The 22,399-nt window shown below is 37.9% G+C and overlaps 1 protein-coding gene across 1 annotated transcript in view; it reads right to left on the bottom strand.

The window, feature by feature from the left end:
• The window catches only part of cxadr (CXADR Ig-like cell adhesion molecule), a 41,589-nt gene extending 19,561 nt beyond the window's left edge, over positions 1-22,028 (bottom strand). The window contains exon 1 of the mRNA XM_057321761.1: positions 21,858-22,028. Within this exon, the coding sequence (XP_057177744.1) occupies positions 21,858-21,909 (52 nt within the window). The 5' untranslated portion in view covers positions 21,910-22,028. The remainder of the gene's footprint in view (positions 1-21,857) is intronic.
• Between the last annotated feature and the right edge of the window lie 371 nt (positions 22,029-22,399).

Below are 22,399 nucleotides of genomic sequence, written 5' to 3'. Positions count from 1 at the left end.
AGGTCACAAACATAGGCATTTTCTCTGTGAGCAGTTTGATCTATGAGAGGAACACCAATACTAAACATTCAAGCTATTTACATTTACGCTTTCATGGAAACTACCAACATGACTTTAAACTTGTGCTTTTGAAAGTGATGAAAATGACTCAAATCCAAGACATACAAACAGTCTCCTAAAGAAAACATCTATTACACTCCTAGCAACTTTATCGTGGAAATGTCTTCAGAACTCCATGTGGCAATACTGCTCGCATTAATCCACCAAAAAAAGGGACAAAAACACAACGGGAACTTCTAACATTTTTGTAACAGGTGCTTGTCCCCAAAAGACAGAGAGGTGGAAAGAACAATACCAGTGTGCTTGTGTTTATAAGACATTTATCATTTATAAAAACAGGAACATTATGTTTGTCACATTTTCATAATCAATGTCAATTCAACAATAACAAAGCCACACACAGGAAAGGTCACTCCAACATATAAGGTGAGTCAAGAAGGACATTTGAAAGAATCACTCTATGGTTCGTATGTAGGGATGGGTATGTTATTGCTACATTAACGTTATCTTGCACATTTTATCTCAACAATATTTTCTAATTTTCAATAACACCAAGAATTTAGTCTTTGGCGCATGCATATTTGTTATTACCAGCAGAGCGCGCGAGGCGGCAATTTATGAAAAATAGAATTTCTTTTGTTGTAAATTGTTTATTTGATTTAATTTGAATGATTTATTTATTGTTAATTATGTTAATTCAAATAAAGCAATGTTAATTCTGTTCCTAATTTGTTTCTTTTTATATCAAAAAGTACTGATAAGAATACTGTTAAAGTACCGGACCGATAAGCAGTATCGATAAGAGTAGTAATACCGTTAAAATCTTAACGATACCCCTCCCTATTCATATGGGAGCTCAGTCAGTCTCTGTCTGATATATGGACAAACAGAACAGAAGTTTATGCATTTTAAAAGCTACATGATTGATGATGATGTTCGTGTTAACATACCAGGCTGTTTTGCATGCAAAGGAGCAGCGCCTGAATTGTAAATAGGTTGTCATTCGAGGAAGGCTGGAGTATACAGTTAAATCACAAACTGAGCGCTCTCCCATTTGCTATCTCGAACTCTCATTTTAGAAGCAGCAGAGAAGCTAGAGTTATTTTGGGGTTCAGACAGTAAGAGAACGTGACAAAGCAGACTGTGATGGCTCTATGAAGGAGTGTGGCATATTTTTTTTGGGGTGGTTGAAGGAAAGGATTTAAAAAGCACAGCAGTTTCCAGCTTGTTAGGATTACTCCTCCTCATACAAATCACACATTTTCAGATAAGAAAATGGAACTGAGGCACACTTTTGGGTTTAGAGTACAACAAAATGAAAAACTTGAGGCAATGACAAGGCACAGATGAACACCTTGTCATTTATGTACTCTTTTTTTAAAGACATTAAGACACAATAAATTTAATTAATCCATATCTATAAATAAAGTCACTTATCTACAGCTAAACATCTGTTCCAGCTTTTCTGCTATTCTGTTTTACTCTTGAAATTTGGTATGCGGTTCAGCTATTATCGTTGGCTCCTGTATAATAAATAGCTTGTGCTTTTCCTCATTTGTAAGCCTTGGTGGATAAAAGCATCTGCTAAATGATTAAATGTAAATGTATTCCTGCTTTTCCTACAAATCTGCCTAATAACATTTCATCACCAGCCTTGTGACTCAATGACTTCAACAGGAAATTAAATGAACAGGGAACAGAGGTAGAGGTCAGTGCCCAGCAGCGTGTGGAGAACAGCTATCTCATCTCTTATCAGAGATGAGAATCTGTGCGATTCTTTAACCAGCCCCCTGTCAACTCTCTTCTCTCCATGCTCAAATAATATAAAGGATGTTTATTCTTCTGGCGTTTATCTTATAAGCCAATGAGCCACCACTTTCGTTTCTCTCAGCATCTGCTGATCATCATCTCCCTCCTCCGCTCCTTTGTCTGCCCTTCAGACAAAGAGTTAGTGACCTTTCCTCTCTGCTCCCTAACCCTGAGACAGACATTTAATGAATGCAGATGCATTTCCATTTTTCCCAGCTGCCTCCCCCAAACACAAACAATGCAACACTTTCCCATAGTCATAGTTCTTTTTGTCTATGGCATAGATGTCAGATTCCTCAATTTATGGAATAATCTTGATTCTTGATTGAAAGACAAGCCTCTTACCATGTAGACTGCACATTTTAAAACTGTAGGGAGGGAAATGAAATTGGTAATAGAAGGTAGGGATGCACCGATATGTAAATTTTGGCCAATAACGATTAGCGATAATTCTTGAACCTTGGAAACCGATATATTGGCCGATATACAGTATCTAAATATTATACCATTTTCTGAGAATTAAAATTCTTTCCCCCTGAAAATCATGTACCAAGCCTACTTTACACAAATTAAAGATTCTTTAACTTTTAAACTTTTCTGGTAGAATGTTTATTTAATAAACAAACTAAAGATGTTCTTCCAGAGCAACCCAGAAAGGTGTTCTCAATAGCCACGAGTCTAACTGGTCTCAAGACAGAAAACATTTAGACAGCAGCCGGCTTCAAACAATATGCTTTTGTTCCTATAATTTACACATTCATAAATATCTACATACTAGATCAACAATGTTTTGCTAAATAGAGGTAAGTGAATGATCATGACAGAAAGACAGTACTGTACTGGATTTTAACTGTGAGCAGAGTGCAGCTGAAGTGGTTCAACCAGAGGAAATTATTAATAATTTATCGGCTATAATATATCGGCCTAAATTGGATTATCTGCCGATACCAATAACATTAAAAATGACCATTTATCGGCCGATACCGATATTGCCAATAATTTACCGTGCATCCCTAATAGATGGACTGAGGCAAATTCCTTTATGGAACAAACAAACATGACATCACAGGCAACCCAAAATACTCATGATAGCTCTGTAGCAGCATCACCAGACAACCTAAACTAGGGCTGCAGCTATCGAGTCTTTTACTAATCAAGTATTCTACAGATTTTTCCATCGATTATTCGGGTATTCGGATAAGTACTTTTTCTTTATTAAAAAAGCAATACTAAATATACAAGAGAAAATAAGACAGGTCTCTTAAAATGAGTAAAACAACTAATTTGTTTCCTTTTTAGAACAATTAAAGTTTTTATTGCTGAAATTGCATACATTAATATCTGTGAAAACTAAACCCATTTAGTACATTCCATTGCCATATTAAATTCAAAATGCAATATTATACAAATATATAAATAAGAAACATGAATAAAAATAGAAAGAATAATTTCAAAGGTAAACAACTAACTTCAGCTTATGCATGATGCACTTAGTTTATATAAATTAGTTTTAGTTTCTTTTTTTTACTATTAAATAGTAATATATAGCCTATGACTTTTATTTTGGCAGGTTGTCGGAAGACGATTATTTTTAGTATGTCTGTTTCTTCACTCAAACAATAAAATGTTCGTGAAATAAACTCTCAGAGCAACTCTGGAGGTGAAGTTCATGTCCTCATTCAGCGCAGACGCAGACAAATTTATGAGCATCACGCGTCTAGCACGTTAAACTGTACAGTTCATTCACGCAGACACGCAGAACAGCCAGATGACATGTGTAATAACAGGATTCGGCGTCCACAAGTCCGCATCTAGTTTGATGGACTCAATGAACTTTAGTTTTTTAGACTAAAACAGTAAAATAGCAGTTCACCATTTCAATAAGCCATCACTTATTTATCAGCATGAGAAACACATGTGAGCGTGTGAACAGACTAAAATGAGTGTCTCACGGTGAATGCGTGAGACTTGAGAGCCCTGGAACATGAACAAAGTTTAGCGGGCTGTGCGTTAGTAATAACGGTCCGTGGGGAAACGCAGTGCTCCGTGTGTACTGTAGTTACATGGATTAAACAAAGCTTCGAGGCAACAAAAATTGCCTCGATGATTTCTTGTATTCGAATTACTCGAGGAATCGTTTCAGCCCGAACCTAAACCCTAAAACAATATAAAACAAATTAGGGGCAACCAGTACAGTAAAATCATGGCTGCTTTTCTGACAGGCTAGATGAATGAAAGCAAATGTGAATACAATAAATAAACAAACAAACAGCAATTAGGAAATGTAGGCCAGGTGAGAGCTAAAACAGATTACAATGGGCTAACAGAGAAACAAGGAAAGTGTGGGTGGGTGTGTGTGTTTGGAGAGAGAGAGAGAGAGAGAGAGAGAGAGAGAGAGAGAGAGAGAGAGAGAGAGAGAGAGAGAGAGAATCCTTTAGGGAAATTGTACATTTGAGTCCATCGTTCATTGGAAAACACATTATTATTTTGCAGCGATCCAAACTGCATTCCCCTGCCAGCTCATGTCAGACAAAACATCACATGACAGAAAAATAAACAACATGCTAAATCCATAAATCTTTCCCGTCTATTGGGACCTACACTAATCTAACATTTGTACTCTTATTTAATCCATGTCAAACATACTAGTTCCTAATACGCAGTGATGACACGGAACACAATCCACCGGTCCAGTGGCCTTCCATCTGCATTACACATCAAAACTATTCCCATAACAACTAAACAAAACACAAAGGAGCTTAAGTACCACTGCTCAGTCTCTAGATCACTTTCTGCTGCGCTTTTCCGTGTGTAGAAATAACAGCAAGCTGTGTGTAAGAAATCGAATCTACATTTCTTATGAAATGCAATAATAAAGTAGTGATCACAACACTAAAGTGACAGTGTGTATGCGAGTCTGGCAAGCTTGTAGTGTAAGTGAGACGTGGGAAAGATCAAGCATGAAGATGCAGGAAAACCCGATTTAAACCTGCTCTTCCAGATTTCTCTGAGGATGAAGATCAGATAAAAGTGAATCTCATATTACTGCGTGTGACAAAACCACCAGACCGCTAAATGTTCTTTGATCAGTAATTCAGAAAAGATCAGAGAAACTAAGAAAGAGACTGACATTACATATAAAAAACTGTTAAATTGAGAGCTCCTACAGCAAAGGCAAACAAGGATTCCTCCGAATGTAAAACCAGCACACATAATCACACATTCACACACCAGCTTAAAGTTCTCATGCATGTCTTTAATGATTTTGGAGGGGCTCAGGCTGACAGAGCGTGAATATCATTCCAGAACATTCTCTCCTGAAATTCAGTGCTCAATTAAGGATTATAGCCCCCCCCAAGCTCGTTTGGCAGCAACATGGCTTCTTCTAAGTTATTAGAATTGGCTTATTACAGACATGACTGGCCTAAAACAGTCACTGCAGTGGACTTCTTAACACATCAAATACAGGTCGGGTCAAATATTGACCACAGTAAGAATGGCACATGAGCACACAAAAGAAAGAAAGAAGGAAAAATGAAACATGAAAGAAAATATGAAGTACTGTTTTATTCTGACAATATGAGAGTTCAAATCCCTTGTGAGGCTAGTATTTTTCTCATTATAATTTAAACACCATTCTAGATAGGGATGCACCGAATGTTCGGCCACCGAATATATTCGGCCGAAAATAGCAAAAAACGCATGTTCGGTATTCGGCCGAATATGTGAAATGGCCGAATAAATTTTACCGAACATGACTCGAGAAACGATCAACTAGCAACCAGCGCAGAGAGAGAGCGCAGAGAGAGAGAGAGAGAGAGAGAGAGACGTGCGCTTTATTAATGCCGCAAACATTTTGGCAGTGTGTGTGTGGAGCATTTTAAGGTGTCAGAGAAAGACACAGCACGGGACTTGCCGCACGGAAGTAAATTTCCGAATGAAAGTGTCTTTACCGGTCGGTAACTTGTGGCTATTTCAGACGGGAGCGGGCTGTCTGACAGTAGCCCCGCCGCTCGCGACATCCTTTGACATCATACAGTGGTCGCGCGCACACAGTTCCCTGTACTAAACAACTTGTCAAAGTATGTTCTGTGCATCCCGGCCACGAGTGCACCAGAGAACAGTCAGCTTCTGTGGGCGGAGTTTGCAGGAGAGACGTGAACTGAAATGGTTGTCAGTCAGCATCAGTCAGAATTGCTTGCGTTCGATGTTTTTTTTTTCTTAAAATCACTTTGCAACGTAGCCTATAATAATCCAACAGTTTTAGTTTATTCGTATTTTTAGTTTATAGGCCTAATGTGGAATGACACTTTTTAATGAACTGTTTTGTTGTAGGGGTACAGAGTAACTTACATTACATTCTTTTACCAGTCAGTTATAGGCCTAATTAATATAGGCTATTAAATTTTTTGTTTTAATGTATTTTGTTTTGCTCAATTTTATATTAAGTTGTATTGTATTTTATTGAAAAGCAAGACAAATTTTTAAAAGCAAATTTTGACTATTCAGTTTGTGCAATAGTGAAAAAATAGCTTAATAAATAGAAGAAATGCAAAAACCATATTCGGTGTTCGGTATTATTCGGCCTTCGGCCAAGTGTTTCACATCATGTTCGGCTTCGGCCAAGAATGTTAGATTCGGTGCATCCCTAATTCTAGAGAATCCTAGAAAGGTGTCAGGCACGTCCCAGCACTGAGACTGAAAAGTTTCAGTTTTTCCGAAAGAAATCCATGATGTTTATTTAATGATTGTGCATTCAAAAACTGTCAATTTTTGAAAGCTGTAAGCACCCACAGCAATCTAAGAATAAATTCTTGAAAGAGTAAAGGCGTGGTGCATGAAGACCTAGGATTTTGATTTTTTCCCACTCACAGCAGCACCCTTTGAGGATGCTCCTTTTCTAAATGGAACAGGAGGCAGATCACCAATCAAAAACATCTGTGTATGCACTGTAACGAAATAATTAGGCCTTATTTAAACCATGTCCATATTCAATTAAGTTGGCCATGTGTGCATATAAAAAGATGCTGTAACTAATTACAGATTACTATATTAATTATAAATATCAAAATGCCAACATATGCACGCATGCACAAATACAGCTTTGCCTGTAGTTACAGTCCAGTAGTCTGCATTTTAGGCTATTTAGGCGATGTAAAATAATGCAGATTCACTTCACTGAATGCAGTGATGTAAGGGAAAGGTTTCTCCAAAACCTTTCAGGTCGCAATAGCGGTAAGCCTGCTTTTATGACAACAGAAAACATTATACAAGTTCCAGGGAAATTGGACTAAAACATCTAAGAAGTTCTACAACACCCACATAACATAAGTAACTTTTGTAGCCATAGGCAATCTGTGACATTTCTAAAAAATATTTTTTCTCATTCCAATTCAGACTTCAGTGCGATGTCTTTTGTGAGGTAAGAGCATTAGTCTGGGTAAGGTGATGGCAGAGGTAGTCTGAGGCAGATGATGAATTCATATCTATGGTTATCCTTACAGTGATCCCAACGACACATGAAACGAACCAAGTCGGTGAACAAAACCTTGTGGGCAGCAGGAATATTAATCATTTTACAGGCAGATGGTAATGTAAAAAATATTTATGGAGAGTTTGGTTTAGTTTAAGATTCAAATTGTGTTTTTTCACAGAGGCAGCATCTGCACATTCTGCTACCCCTGAGTCCCCAGGCTGAAAATGCATTTTATTTCCACTTACAGAATATTGTATTTCCAATAACAGCACTACTGGGGGCCTGACAAACAATGAATTTGATCAAATGTGTGTAAATCAATAGCACTTGACAAAAGACAAGTGACATTGTCAATTCTGAATTGGCTCTGTCTGAATACACACAAACAATGCCCTTACCAATACTGGACTGAAGCTGAAAGTCCAGCACTGGTAAATTGATCTATCAACAAGGCCAGTAAATCAACTGATTGTTGGTATGAAAGCAAGCTTTATTGGCTAAATAATTGTCACATTTGGCCAATCATCTTGGCTGTAATATACGTTCAAATATTTATTTTGCATTACACAGAGATTTAAATCTATTGTTTGGCTAGAAAATACAGTCTTCAGGTAATCCTGGAACGCTCTATGAAAGTGTGCTGAACAGCAGGGCAGTAAAGATAGGATTTTAGTTACTAGCAGCCTGAGATGAAAGCACTATATCAGATCACACACAGCCCTGCATCATGTGAATAGACCACATCTCTGCTGCAATAACGGTGGTCTCAATACGATGAGATGTTTTTCACACATTACGCACACACACCACACCAGCAGGTGTGTTGAGTACACCTCTGTGTATTTTGTTCCCCTAGGCTCAGAAAAATCTGTCAGGTTCTATCACTAACAAGGAAAAGACAGATGAAACTGCAAAGACCCTCTTCTCCCACTCTCTCTGAATGTCAAACCTTAATGTCACTCCCACAAAACAAATCCCTTTTGATAAGACCATGGAACTTGACAGTTCAGTAGAAAAAAGCTTTACCTGACCAATGGTGATAAAAGAGAAAAGATAAGGAATATGGGCGTATCACATTTTGGGTTGGTATCATAAAAATGACATTTACAAGTAGAGTGAGGACTGTCTGTGTGTGCACCTGAACTGCGGAGATATAGTGGCACTACTTATGTGTCCAAGCATATGTACTGTATATGGTTTAGCATAACATAAAACTAGGGATGCATGATAAATTATCGGTCATATCGGCCGATAAATGGTCATTTTTAATGTTATCGTATCGGCCGATAATAAAATTTAGGCCAATATATTATAGCCGATAAATTATGAATCATTTCCTCAAGTTGAAAAACTTCAGCTGCACGCTGCTCAGTTAAAATCCAGTACAGTACTGTCTTTCTGTCATGATCATTCACTTACTGTTATTAGCAAAACATTGTTGATGTAGTATGTAGATATTTATGAACGTGTATATTATAGGAACAAATGCATATTGTTTGAATCAGACTGCTGTCTGAATGCTTTCTGTCTTGAGACCAGTTAGACTCGTGGCTATTGAGAACACGTTTCTGGGTTGCTCTGGAAGAACATCTTTAATTTGTTTATTAAATAAACATTCTACCAGAAAAGTTTAAAAGTTTAAGAATCTCTAACCAGTGTAAAGTAGGCTTGGTACATGATTTTCAGGGGACAAAAATAATTTTCAGTCTCAGAAAATGTTATATTAATATTTAGATACTGTATATCGGCGAATATATCGGTTATCGGCTTCCAATGTTCAAGAATGATCGGTTATCGGCCAAGATTTACATATCGGTGCATCCCTACATCAAACACACTGACTGTCTAAGGTCTGCTAAAAACTAGATATGCACAACACAAGCATGTTGTAGGGGTACACAAACCCCTGTGTGTGCCTCAACGTCCAGTAGGCAACAAACAAATAGAGTGGCAACTCGGTTTACTTCAAATTTGCTTTGAAATATAAACGTATTCATCTTGCCAACCATTCAACATCAAATTAAATGACAAAAAGGTAAAGGCCTGCAGCCACAACAAATAAAAACTTCCTGTTTGTTCTATCATTTCCCAGCAATTTTGATTAACATACCATTTTAAAAATCCATACCATTAAACCATAGCAGTTAAATTTTAACACTTTATGAAACAAAACATTTTTATTATTATGTAAAAATAAGACAGACTTTGATTTGGTTGGTGGGTTTTAAGGGCAACAAAAGGTCAGTACAGCAATGGAAGCCTGCTCACATCAGCACTAGCATTCAGATCACACCTAGACATGCTTGTTTAACAAAGCCACATTCACCAGACCAGAAAACACACAGATGACCTTTTCACAGTCAAATATCACACCCTTAAAATAAGGCTAGAATATAAATATTTTATATAAATATAAACAATATATTTTTGTATAGGTCTGTGCCCTTGTGTATTAAATATTAAAATCGTGTTACCAATAAAAAAAGAGAATAACTTCTCTAAATATGCTTCAAAGCATAATTCATAACTTCAAAATGTGCTTTAAAGGTGCTGTTCCTGCTGTGTAATGCTGCTGTTAGAGCGTAAATAATATCGGCAAAAATGATAAAGCTCAAAGTTCAATGCCAAGCGAGATATTGTCTTTAACAGAATTTGCAAACGCAATTGCTGTGCAGTTGGTGAAATAACTGCATGTTTTTACATTTTAACAAGTTGGCAGTTGAAATTAAATGTTAACATTAAACACAAAGACTGATCTTTAGGGGTGTGCCGAGACACTTATCCCATGAGACGAGACACGAGACTGGGTTCACAAGAACGAGACAAGATATTTTTTACTTTTTTCAAGAAATCCTCAATGATGAAATATATAGGGAAAATTTGTATTTTATTCACCTTAAAAACACAAAAAATAGGCATTATAAAATCAACTTGTACTTTATGAAATAAATTAAACTTCTACTTTAATGAATTATGTAGTAAACACTGCAAAATGTTTTGTCTCAAACTCAACTGACAGGCAGTGATTGCACAAAAATTATGCTTTGTTTTCTTAACAGGCGAAGCTTTTAGTAAAGAGCTGTGGTTGTTTTCTCTATATGCTTTTACACATTGTTGGTGTTAGCAGAGTTGGCGATCATATCACACTGTCAATCCTCCCTCCACTGACTGAACCCTTGTTGCCTTCAGAGAAACAGTTAAAACTACATAAACACATCATGTTTTATGCTAACATTGCACATATGTTAGAGAAAGATGATCCGTTTTTGAAAAAGGTTTGCCTGTGAATGTATTTAAAATAACAATGTGAACTTGCAATTGCTATACAGTACTCGTGGTAGAGTCCGCTGCTGTCCAGCAGCGCGCTGTGCGCTTCCCAAGCGCTGCTGGTAGCACGAACCACCGTAAACACTAGTGCTTAATGCGAGAAGTGCTGCGGATGCGAAAGACGCGTGCGAATGTTGAAACCGTCCGTATAGCACGTGAGAAACGGTGGGAAAGTAGCGCTGCGGGATGGAAAATCATGCTGTCCTTATGAATGGCCGGGCAGGTCACTGTAGCTCACAGCACGCACATACTTTGTGCAGTTATTAGCGTTTTCTGTACAGTAATGAAAACAGGTTGCACCACAACAAAATGTGCATTCACACAAATGCTCCCAAACATATTTTGAGGTCACAGGTTAAATATAGGGAGAATATGCGACTTAAATGGTCAACCGCGATCCGTTTCACCACTAATGTTGAACATTGTATGACATTAATGCTTAGAATTTTATGAGACAACAAAACTTAAAATTAATTCAAGATCTTTGAACTAATAAGCAATTAGCATGTTAGGCTAATATCACAAATCCATTTCTACAAAATTCAAGTTTCTACAAAAACCACCTAATTGATGTGCTTTATAACCAAACTTGCCTATTTGTATTTTGAAAGCCAATAAGACCGCACAACATGCATGCTCATAAGCACACAAGTACCACACAAACAAGAAGCTTTGCTGCCTCAAATCTAAAAAGGTTAAGTCGGGAGTGGTCAAACAGACAGACAGCTGTCTGTCAGATTAAAGATCAATCAGGGTCAGACAAACTCAGTAATCCCAATGAAAGTGTCTGATCTCGGTTAACAGGCTTTCTCTTTCAGAAAGGAACTCAAATTATGAGAGAGCCAATGTTCAGAGCCAAAAACAGATTTAAGAATTTGTATTCTAAAATGTGGACGTTTACCAAAGGTTAAAGGTGAGGTTGGACACTCAAGCCTAAAACACATCTAACACTAAAATTCTGCTATGCCCAGGATGCAAATCTCCATTTGAGTTCGGTCTAAACATAGGTAAGGGAGCAAAAAGTAATATTAATCTTCATTTCAAATCCACCCACAAAACATATTGAATAAATAACTCAAGCAGAACGATGTTATGGCTTTGCAAAAAAAATGACATTTCAGAACACTATAAAATGACAAACCTATCAGATAAATTCAGGCTTTCAAAAATCAAATCTGACATTTATACGGATGATTTGATACTGCAGCCAAGAACCCTAAAGGCAGTTATTTAATTTTGCAGCGTTAAGGACAAACAGTATACAAAGCTTGATAGTGGAGCTCAGGTGGAATCTGCAAACAGGAGTGCAAGTGAGAGTGTTTCTATGGTGCCGAATGAATTTATATTCTCACCAGTACAAAAAGTGGGACAGATGCATGCTGCTAGAATATGCTCCGACAACAAAATAAAATATATTGAGGGAAACATTGTTGGTTCAGGATGCACAAGAGGAATGTGACTTTTCTCCAGTTTGTCAGGAGGCTTTAAATACTCTTCACAAGTGTGAAGGTAAATTTCAACTCTTTATAAACGCTACAAACCATAAAGCATATGAAATGGTCAAATGTCAAAGTTTTACTTTTAAAATGTCAAATAGTGCTTCTGTGTGGCTGCAAAAAGGACATTTTAAGTATTTGTTTGCATTTGTGTGTCAGATGAGTGCACATCATGGAAAGAGTAAATCTGTGGATTACTGAATAGTGCTGTTTAAATGCAGCTCTTTACACAATGAAAAAAGGGAGGAAGAATGGGGAGAGAGAGGGAGATTGGTGTACAGGTACTGAGGTGGCAAAGAAGCAATACATTCCCTGAAAGAATAAAGTGAGATTCATGGACCCATCTTAAGATGGGTCCGTGAATCTAATAAGACACTTCACATTTTTCATAAGAACATCTAGTAGCGAAAACTATACATGATTCACAGACCACGCACACTTGGCAGTTTATAGTGGTTTACACAGAGATACATGAAAGAACTTAAAGTAGGTTAAATGTATCATTTTGTATACAGAACTCACTTATTACTGCATGTGCACCATGTTTTTTTAGTTCACAAATTCCACTTCAAACATTACAAAGCAGAGCCCGTTATATCCAAATACAGTCTCCAAGGAAACAATTGTACTTTTCCAATCCATATCTCTAACTTGCTCCCTGCATCCGCATCCCTAAATCTCTGTCTCTTTCACTCAAACTCAATTCTTTCTCTAATTTAATGTGTATGTGCTTCTAGTGAAATGCTATAGCAGATGCAGTAGATATAAAAAATAGAACATTTAGAGGCTGTTTACACGAGACCGTTTTCAACTGAAAATGCAAAAAATGTATGCGTTTAGACGTAAACGGCGTTTTGGGGGACTGAAAACGCAAACTTTAGAAAACAGGTCTCAAAGTATAACTTCTTGAAAACGCTGCCTTTTTCGTTTGCATGTAAACTTTCTGAAATCGATGACGTCACGCGCATACGTATTATGCGCTCGGTTTAACACCTAACTCCTAAACTTTGCTGATGAAAACAAAAACACAGGTCAGGTCATATGCCCACACGCAGAGTTCAGCTCAGAGTTGACACCAAAGATCAAGATTAAATTTAGCAGGTGGGCCCCACTGATGCTTTGTTTCCCAAACAGGAGAAGAGAAACAAAGATATGCATTGCAGACTTTGACTTTCTTTTCTAAAGTGTTCAAACTCAATTCACATTCATGCGCCTCACTGTGTCTAATCATAGCTCCAGAAACAGAACATAGGAATTTATAATGAAGGCTATTGTGACACAATTTGTTTGGAAAAGACAGCTAGTTGGTTGATTTAATAGAACTGCCAGAGCCAAAATTTTTGTATTTGTACTACAAGATTCTGCTGTGTATTAGCCCCGTAGGCTAAATGTAAAGCTTGGAATATGAATCCTCATTCATGCAGAGAAAATGGAACATAAACAAGGCAATTGTGCATGCTAATGATTATCAAGGGAAAGCAAATCACTTTTCCAGCACACGGGGGTCATTTACATATGTAGGAACAGATTACAATTTGCCTTAAAATTAGAGTTGTTTTGACTAGAATGCTAATGCCAGAGGTAGAATGTCTGTGTTGGAGGGGTTGGAATGAAGCAAGGGCACATGTTATTTTCTTTCACGTTTTCCAGTGTGTGCAAATATGTTTTTTCTCTCTTGTGCAATGTTAGTGGATAATGCTTAATGTTTCTCAATAAGACAAAGAGGCTAAAATTGGCTCCTGCAACAGCTTCTTTACACCCTCCCTTTCGTATTCTTTCTCTTGATCTTTTTCCTTAACCTTTCCTCTATCCTTTGCCTTTCTAGTGTGTTTTGGCTTAAATCATAAAATCTTAAATCTTCAGGTTTTAACTGAAGGCAATGTGGCAAAGTTTTTACTTAATTTTATATAAAGAACAAAATCCAGTGTTCTAGATGTTTGCCATTCTTCAACACGGGAATGCCAAAATGCACATCTTGCTTTTGTCTGGCAGTGAAGGCCAGCTTTAAGATCTGCAGTGTCAGGCTGAGTTTATGATCTTGCCTAAAACTTGGAGAATGCAGGTAGTTTTAAAAGGGTAATCTGAAGTGCTTGGGTACAGTGCCAATGTTTGGTTTGGTTTGTATGCTCCCCCTAAACGTAATCATACTGATACCAGGCTCTATTTTTCCAGCAGGGGAAAGAGTATGTATGTGACTGAGAGCCAGATAGATACACAGAATAGTGCTTGCAGATATAAATCTTCGGACTACTAAAAAACACCTGCTGAAGTAAAGCCCTGGAGATAAGACTGATGCATAGTGAAGGCTCACACACACTCAATGACTGCTCAGAAACTAGCCAATACATTCACACACACATAGAGACAAACCAATGTCAGGCTGGCAGGTGAAAGACTTCTTTTAGAGAACGTTCCCTGTTACCAGTTTGGATTACAGAAGAACAGTATTGCTGGATTAGGAAAAACTGCTACATGACTGACTACTTTTTCACGTGAATATCCAAACAAAACAAAACAAAACATTCTTATCAAAATTCTCTGAGGATCAAGTCAAGCCAAGAAAGCAGTTCCTACACCGGACCGGCATGCATGTTTAAGATGCTGCACAACAGATTTTACATAGAACTGATTCTTTACCAAGTCAGACTATTTCTTAAAGAGTACATAACATGAGATCTTGAAAATTACATTTAATGCAGTGTGTAATGTTGCTGTGTTTGAAAGTAAGCAGTCTGCCGAGTTGTAAATCCGAAGGTGAATGAATAATAAAGTTATCGGCTTGGAAAAAAAGGGAGTCGACACTGAATCACGCAAACGAGTCATCCCTAGTCCGATTCGCGAACCCCACAGATTTACGTCACTAAATATAGTCCCCGCCTACGTTTTGCTAGGACTGCCTGTGAAAACGTCACTCTTCTCTCCCACTGTAGCTCATGAGCCTCATTCGCGGTAGACCAATCACAGCAGACTAGACCATCTGACCAATCACATCAGACTAGGCTAGCGGAAAGAAGGAGATTAGACAGATGAATCACGGAAGGAATCATTTGAGAGTCAGTCAAGAAGTAAGATAAGAATAACTGCCTATTATTACAAAATAAAAGTGTTTTTACACCTTCTATGTACATAAACTTGTTGTTGTTCACTCAATAAACCAAAGTAGGACCTTAAAAATCCCTAGTTATGTACTCTTTAAGAAGACAGCCAAAATTTAAGAATTTTTTATATTTTTGTGTATTTACTGTTTAGACAATGCCATTGCAGATGGTCAAAGAAATTCTTCACTACTTCCACTGCTTCCTATAATTAACAATGTAAGCATTGCATAATTAGCTTTTAATTGTTACATTAGCAGGTGCATTACCAGAAGTGAACTACTGTCAGCATAGCAACAGATGCTTCAAGACAGCAGTTATAATAATCTTAAATCACAAAATATAGGTGCTGCATGCAAGGCCTAATTCAAAGATCAATAATATTTTTTCCCACGTATTCAAACTCACGTTGCACAAAGACTTTCTTTACACTACCCAGGGACTCTTAGTGGGTTACAAATGTAAACGCCCCACAATTTACTCCACACTTAAGCAATCCTAGATGAAACACATGGATGGACCGACTGCAAAATTTGAAGACTAAATGTCATAAACAGCATTCAGTGCCAATAAACAAAAATCAAGAATCCTTACATCTTAGTATCAAAAGGTGTAGCAGAGGTCAGAGATATTTATGCCTGAAACAATGCTGACAATTTATTAGTCATCTGTCTACATTAAGACTCATTATGGGATACAAGGGTTACCCAGGGGTGAGTCAAGGGACGTAATGATGGATGTACTACAGGCCCACCTTATCATTACAAAAAACAAGGCACGTGTGAGCTGATGAGTGATGGTTAAAGAGAGTGTGAGAAAGAGATGTTCAATGACCTTGTGTTTATAGAAGGTTTATAAGAACAGTTAGAGACGAGAGGTGTAAATCCCAAACCGGCTATGATTTTCTGAGCTTAACAGTGATTCACACATCCCTAAAAAATCCTACCAGCCTTTCAATACTTAACCCTGCCAAATCCTGCTGAGTTATAATTCCATTTTCTACCCTTTCTATTCCTTGTTTAATTTCCTCTTCTCGTCTCACATGATGGTCTTACAATAATCATGCCTTCCTCCTAAACCCCTACTCATTTACTCATCCATGACTTAACCCCTGCTCCCTTTGGTCCAGATCTCGGTTTCTACTCCCTTCCTCCTCCTCCTCCTCTCTGTTGAAAAGTTGTCTATATCAGCACGTGTGAGTGATGATCCCAGCATGCACAGTAAGTCTCCAATTGAAACTGGAGCAACAGAGAAAAAAACGTTACAACCTTGGTTATTTATCATTATCACCAGGTCTAATGGAACGTGATCGGCCCGCCTTAATGGCCCACTTACTCTTCAAATTGAAAAGAAGGGAATGAAAATAGCCAAGAGTGCCAGACTGCCAGTGAGTGAGAGAGGTACGGCTTGGCACCCAAGACCAGAAGGTTGTAAAGTAATGGGAGTAGGCGTCGCCTGCCATCTCAGGTACGAGTCATGCATGCTAAAATATTTAGGAGGCACAGGACTGAATATTCATACTGATAGCTTGTCCCCTCTGTTAGATGAAGGGCATACATCAGCCACATACACAAACACAGGTGCTTACTTAGACTGTGATCCTATCCTAAAGCTCAGTCCTTTATTCAGAAGGACAGCACCAGAGGGAGCGCTCTGTTGAGAGAACAAAAAACAAGGTACACAGAGAGCGAGATGAAGCTTTGAGTTACAGGTGAGGCTGTAGATATTAAGTTTTCATTTAGAAAGGTTATCCTGGTTTGATAAGACAGCACTGCGGCAGAACAAGAGTAGAGTCTTTGTTGGCCTGAGGCCATAACTCAGCAGCTTGTCTCTCTTTAGATTAGACAAAGAAAAATCTCTGGGTATTTCAAATAAATATCTAATTGCCTCACAGCATGCCTCCCAGCTTACTTTCTCATCTATATTTCTCTCCCTCGCTAACATGTCAAACAATTTCTGCTCTATTTGAAAGCAAGGTAATTAGCTTGGATAGGGGAATAAGTTCTTCAAACTTTCAAGCCTGTCACTGCGAGAAAAAAGGACTATAAAACCATCATGTTGAAGCCCTCATTTATAAATAAACCATTCTGTTGGAGTGTAACATGAACCATGACTTACTCTCTGTTGACACCTCTACACCGCTCATAACATTACGTTTCCAGCTAAATGTTGCGAGTGATAAAATACAATGAAAAGCGATTTAAAATGATTAAAAAATATAAATTGATGTACAACAACAACTGCACTTTTTTCCCTTGACAGTTCACGTAATGATTATTTTAATCATTTTGTTTTTGCATTAGGTCTATTAACACAGAAAAAAGTGTTCCTCTACAATCACGTTCCAAGGACCCGCATGGCTGTGTGCCACAGGTCTCTTAGCAACGGTCTCCAAGCACAGTCTCCAGAGTAGGTAAGCTTAGCAGGTAACTACATCACAGGCCTACTCGGGGTTGAGCAGAGGTCGCGTTAACCAAAAATTCTCCATAATTGATGGATTTTTTATACCAGTGATGGAAAAATCTGAAGGCTGTCTGTCATTTTGACTGATTACAATGAGGGCAGTTTATAATTCCCCTTTTTGTTGAGTTGGTAGCATCAGTAGTTGGTAGTTGGTTCCTTTTATCAGAATGTGATCATAGGGACACGCGTACGTTTCCCATTCATTACTCATAAACGCCTCGCCCAATCAGGAAAACCCACACGCGATCAGCAAATACTCGCAGTGTGGAGCCAGGGGCGTGTTTAAACCAGACGACTATGACGGCCCTCCACCGCCTTATTTGTTTCGCCATACTTTCAAAACGAACTGAAAATCTTTTCGCACTTTGTATAACAACAGAGCAATCTCTAAAGTTGTTTGTGGTGTTGTTTCTCGATCTGATTCTGCAAAGCGTGCATCTGTCATTCAATCAGACCCTCTCGTCGCGTGATCTCATACACACACAGGCGCGCACAAACCAGTGGTGCGGTATGTGTTTACAGACTTTTTTCCTTCAGAGAGCGATAGCGACTAGCGTCATTTTGGATAAACCTTAACTTTCAGTGAGTGGAAAGAAAAAAAAGGTCTCTCTGCGTCTTCTCATTTCATGACCTAACAGCAGCTTAAAGTTACTTGTAAGTAAATAAATGAATTATACAAAGAAGCTGTCATTGTCACCTGTCATTGTTACTGACCGGAAATGAACATTTGTCTGTAATAAGTATTTTATGTCTGACAACAGAAACATTAAATATGTAAACGACTTCGGCTTTATTGGGTATTAAAATACAGTAAGTTCAAAGAACGCATGTACGTCGCGATGACGTCACAAACATGCTAATTGGCACGTAATATCACCTTGCACCATAGTGACGGGTAAAAATAGATGACAGATTTTTTACAAGCCTGTCCGTCAAAATGACTGACAATGAAAAAGTCTAGCGCAACCTCTGGGGTTGAGGAGGTTTTCAGACCAGTATACTTACCTTAACGGAGTCAGAACAAGACACTAAGCTCCATCACTTGTGAATGGGAAGGTCCTTCAGGGTTCTTAATGGCTTTTGAAAACAAGTGCAAGTTAAACTTTTAAAAGAGGAGGCAGATAATATCGAGGAGTTGAGTGCATACTACAACACAGGCAGGACATGAATGAGCTCACACACATACGTGCACACAGGACCAAAATAAATGTGCTGACTGACCAGAGATGTCTGACAGCATCTGCCTAATGTCTAAGTGAAGGGACAAGGCTGTCAGAGTCTATGGAGGGTATTATTGCGAATATGTCTTTAATGGACACCAGGGATTATACGACAGAACAGGAAATACATCACAGACAACAGGACTTGACAGTGAATACAGAAAACCTGAAAAAAAAACTTGTGGGCAGCTTTTGAATTTAGTTCAAAATCTATTTTTAACTAGGGCTGTGTATTGGCAAGTGACTTCCGGTACGATACATCTCATGATAGATGGGTCACGATACAATATATTGCTATGTATTTCGATACAATACACATTTGCGATATATTGCAATACTTTAAATAGAAAATGTAAAAAGTAGAGCTAGAAATACAACATGCTGTGCACCACCGGGGGTTTTCTGTAAGGATAAGTGTAAAAACATCCCTTACCTCTGCAGAGTGGCCATGATGTGCGATGCATGGACCTTTAGATCAGAGGTTTGGGTTCTCAAACTGTGGACTGCACCCCTCAAGTGGGTAGCACAGGGGAATAAGGTGGCTCACGCAAGTCACTTGGCTGTTGTGGTTCATTACAGTTAAAACAATGAACATGGGCAGTATAAAACCCCTGGTTCATCCGTGCTGTAAATGCCCTGGTGTCACATCCGTGAAAGCACAATAAATGTCATTGTTACTTTCCTTAATAAACTTTTTGTCTAATGCACTGCAGTAGCCAAGTGACTTGTGTCATGACTTGCGAAGCCTACAAACAGCATTATTTTATATAACTTATTACTCCATTACTTATTTTGAAAACCAAAGCACACCCACACATCAGCTCTGAGAGCTCCAAGCGTTCTTATATTTTTCTCCATGCTCGCTTCCACTTACTTTTGGCCGTATGTATATGACATGATTTTAAAAAAAATTATCGATAGTAGAGGTATCACTATCGATACACTATCAAAAAAGATATATATTGCAATAGTTACATGTATCGATATTTTTGCACAGCCCTACTTTTAACGCAAACAAATTTGAGTTTTTTTTAGTGTGTAAGGGTTGATTGCTCATTCAGACAATGCTTAGCAATATGTGAAATTAAAAGCACAACACGCCACTCAAACAATCTATGTAGTATCTCGTCAGGATCATCTATATTGTGTTGGAACAAATGTGAAATAGTCTTATAGCAAGACCAAAATTATATTCCTGCCTAAGAAAAAATGTAAGCAAAAAAATCATACTCATTTTATTTTGACGGTTATCAGGTTGTGCCAGGCTATCATTATAGAGAAATACATGTCACAAAACATACAAAAACATGCACCCGAATGTCTCCTAACTAAGGTAATGGGAAAAAGCACTATTAATATGTATCATTGCTGAAATGATCAACGAAACCAAGCGTGTACACATTCCATGATATGTGCGTAAACAAAAGCAGTTTGGGCACAAAGCTCATTATTGTCAGACTCTAGTTTATCAGTAACCAGAGGCCTGGGAAGTCCAACCAGTGGCCTATCCATGGCACTTTATCTCTAGCTTTTAGTTTCTGCCTTAACCGATACACAATCTTTAATGGTGACCTTTAACCACAGCTATACACTCATAGCAACAGTATGTAGTTTCAAGAGAAGTAAAGGAGTGTGAGTGGCTGATGTGTAATGCTTCTATGTTATCCTTTCCCATTTCCTAATTGATAAATATATGTCAATTGCTGGACTTCTACCACCTACAAACAATCCGCCGGTCAGTGACCTAGAAAGAGACAAAAGGGGCCTCTCTCCTAATCCATTTTAACTGGAGATGAAACCAATGCTTATTTCCCCACCCCCATAAGCTCAAAAAAACCCAGTGTTCGTCTGCATGTCTTTTAGGGCAAGGGATTGGTGAATCTCTGGATAATAAGACTGGATAATAAGCTACCTCATTTCAGACATATAGAGTGGTCTTTCTTAAAAATAACGGGAGGGGGTTACAAGTGGTGTTTCTATTGCCAGATGGCTGGCTGAAGGAAGCCCCTCTTGTGAAGGTTATAAGACGAGTAAGCCTATTTTCTTAACTGACAACTAACAATATAAAATAAGAACCGAGTAATTATTCAAATAAATGAATTATTAATGGTCCCACTTAGAAAACTTACTGAAATAACAAGCAAGTTTGTTTAATATGATCTTGGAAAAGGATTCTCATAAAAAAACAGCTGCACCAATTGTGGTATAGCAAGTCTCTACTTACGTTGCACTAAGATAAAAACTACAGAAATTCACCAAGTTCGCATTTTACGATTGGTAGACGGCAACGATATTTCCCAAATCAACAATTCTCTAAAGGAAACTGACAAACACATTTTTATAATATTTCAATTTAATATAATATTTCATAATAATACAAAGACATTACAAAGTTTACGCTAAACTCTTTAAAGCCTGTACGTTAACCAACCAACCACAATCTTCCCAGTATTAGTTAATTATTAAACACCAAATTATTACAGAATGACATGTATGCTACTTTTATTTAGCTACTTAATATTCATGTATTTAAATTCGTTTATTTGTTGAAAATCACGCTTTTAACATCAGTCATGTCATCCGAAACCGGTACAGATTTCAGATTCAGTAACGTTAGCTGTTTAGATTCCCCTCATACATTTTTATCTTCGACCGAAACTTTTAAAGCGCGACACTGTTGGTCAGTTTCTATTTCTACGTAACGTTATCTGCTATAGAGTTCAAAGTTTATCATGGTAAGTTAACAAGACAAAAGCAACGAAGGAAAATAAAATGATGTTTTAAAAAGTAAGTTACTTATTTTGTTAGATTTTTAAACGTCTGAGAATGGCAACGTTACCTTATGAGCTAACGTTAGTTCGTACCCGCGTCGTTTTAACAGCTCTCAGAAAATGAACACATTAAAACTTACCTGCGAGAAGAATTACGTGAATTAAACAGAGACAGCACGTCCTAAAATCCATTCCTCTGCTTTTAAGTCACAATTAAATAACCAATATGAGTAGAAAAATAACTTTTCCCTCCGACTTCTAACGCTGTGTTCGCCTTCCTTTCGCTGGTCTCGCGCAGCATCAGAAGTCCAGGGGCGCGCTCTCGCAGGTGGATTGAGGCTGGAATCTGCACACGTGATTTCCGGAGGTATCAGCCTGAGAAACGTTACTGGGCATTTTACGCCCTCTTGCGTCCACGTTGTACATTTTGAGTATATGAACCACCAAACCTCATTGCATCCATTTAGAGCATCTTGAAGGAATGATTGAGGACTACTGACCACTTTAATGCGTAATCTAATTTTAACCCCTAATTTTTCTCTTCTGCGTCCACGGGGAAGTTCAATGTGACCCATATCTCAGCTGTGCGTTCTTTAAACAGCATAACTAATCATAATGTGATTTAGGGCAACTATTTTGATGTTTCCCTGATAAATACATCACTTTCTTCCTTCATAAACCA

The sequence above is a fragment of the Triplophysa rosa genome, linkage group LG22, assembly GCF_024868665.1.
Source record: "Triplophysa rosa linkage group LG22, Trosa_1v2, whole genome shotgun sequence".
NCBI lineage: Eukaryota > Metazoa > Chordata > Actinopteri > Cypriniformes > Nemacheilidae > Triplophysa > Triplophysa rosa.
The sequence above is the reverse complement of the archived record's forward strand: the minus strand, read 5'-3'. Positions and strand labels throughout refer to the sequence as shown.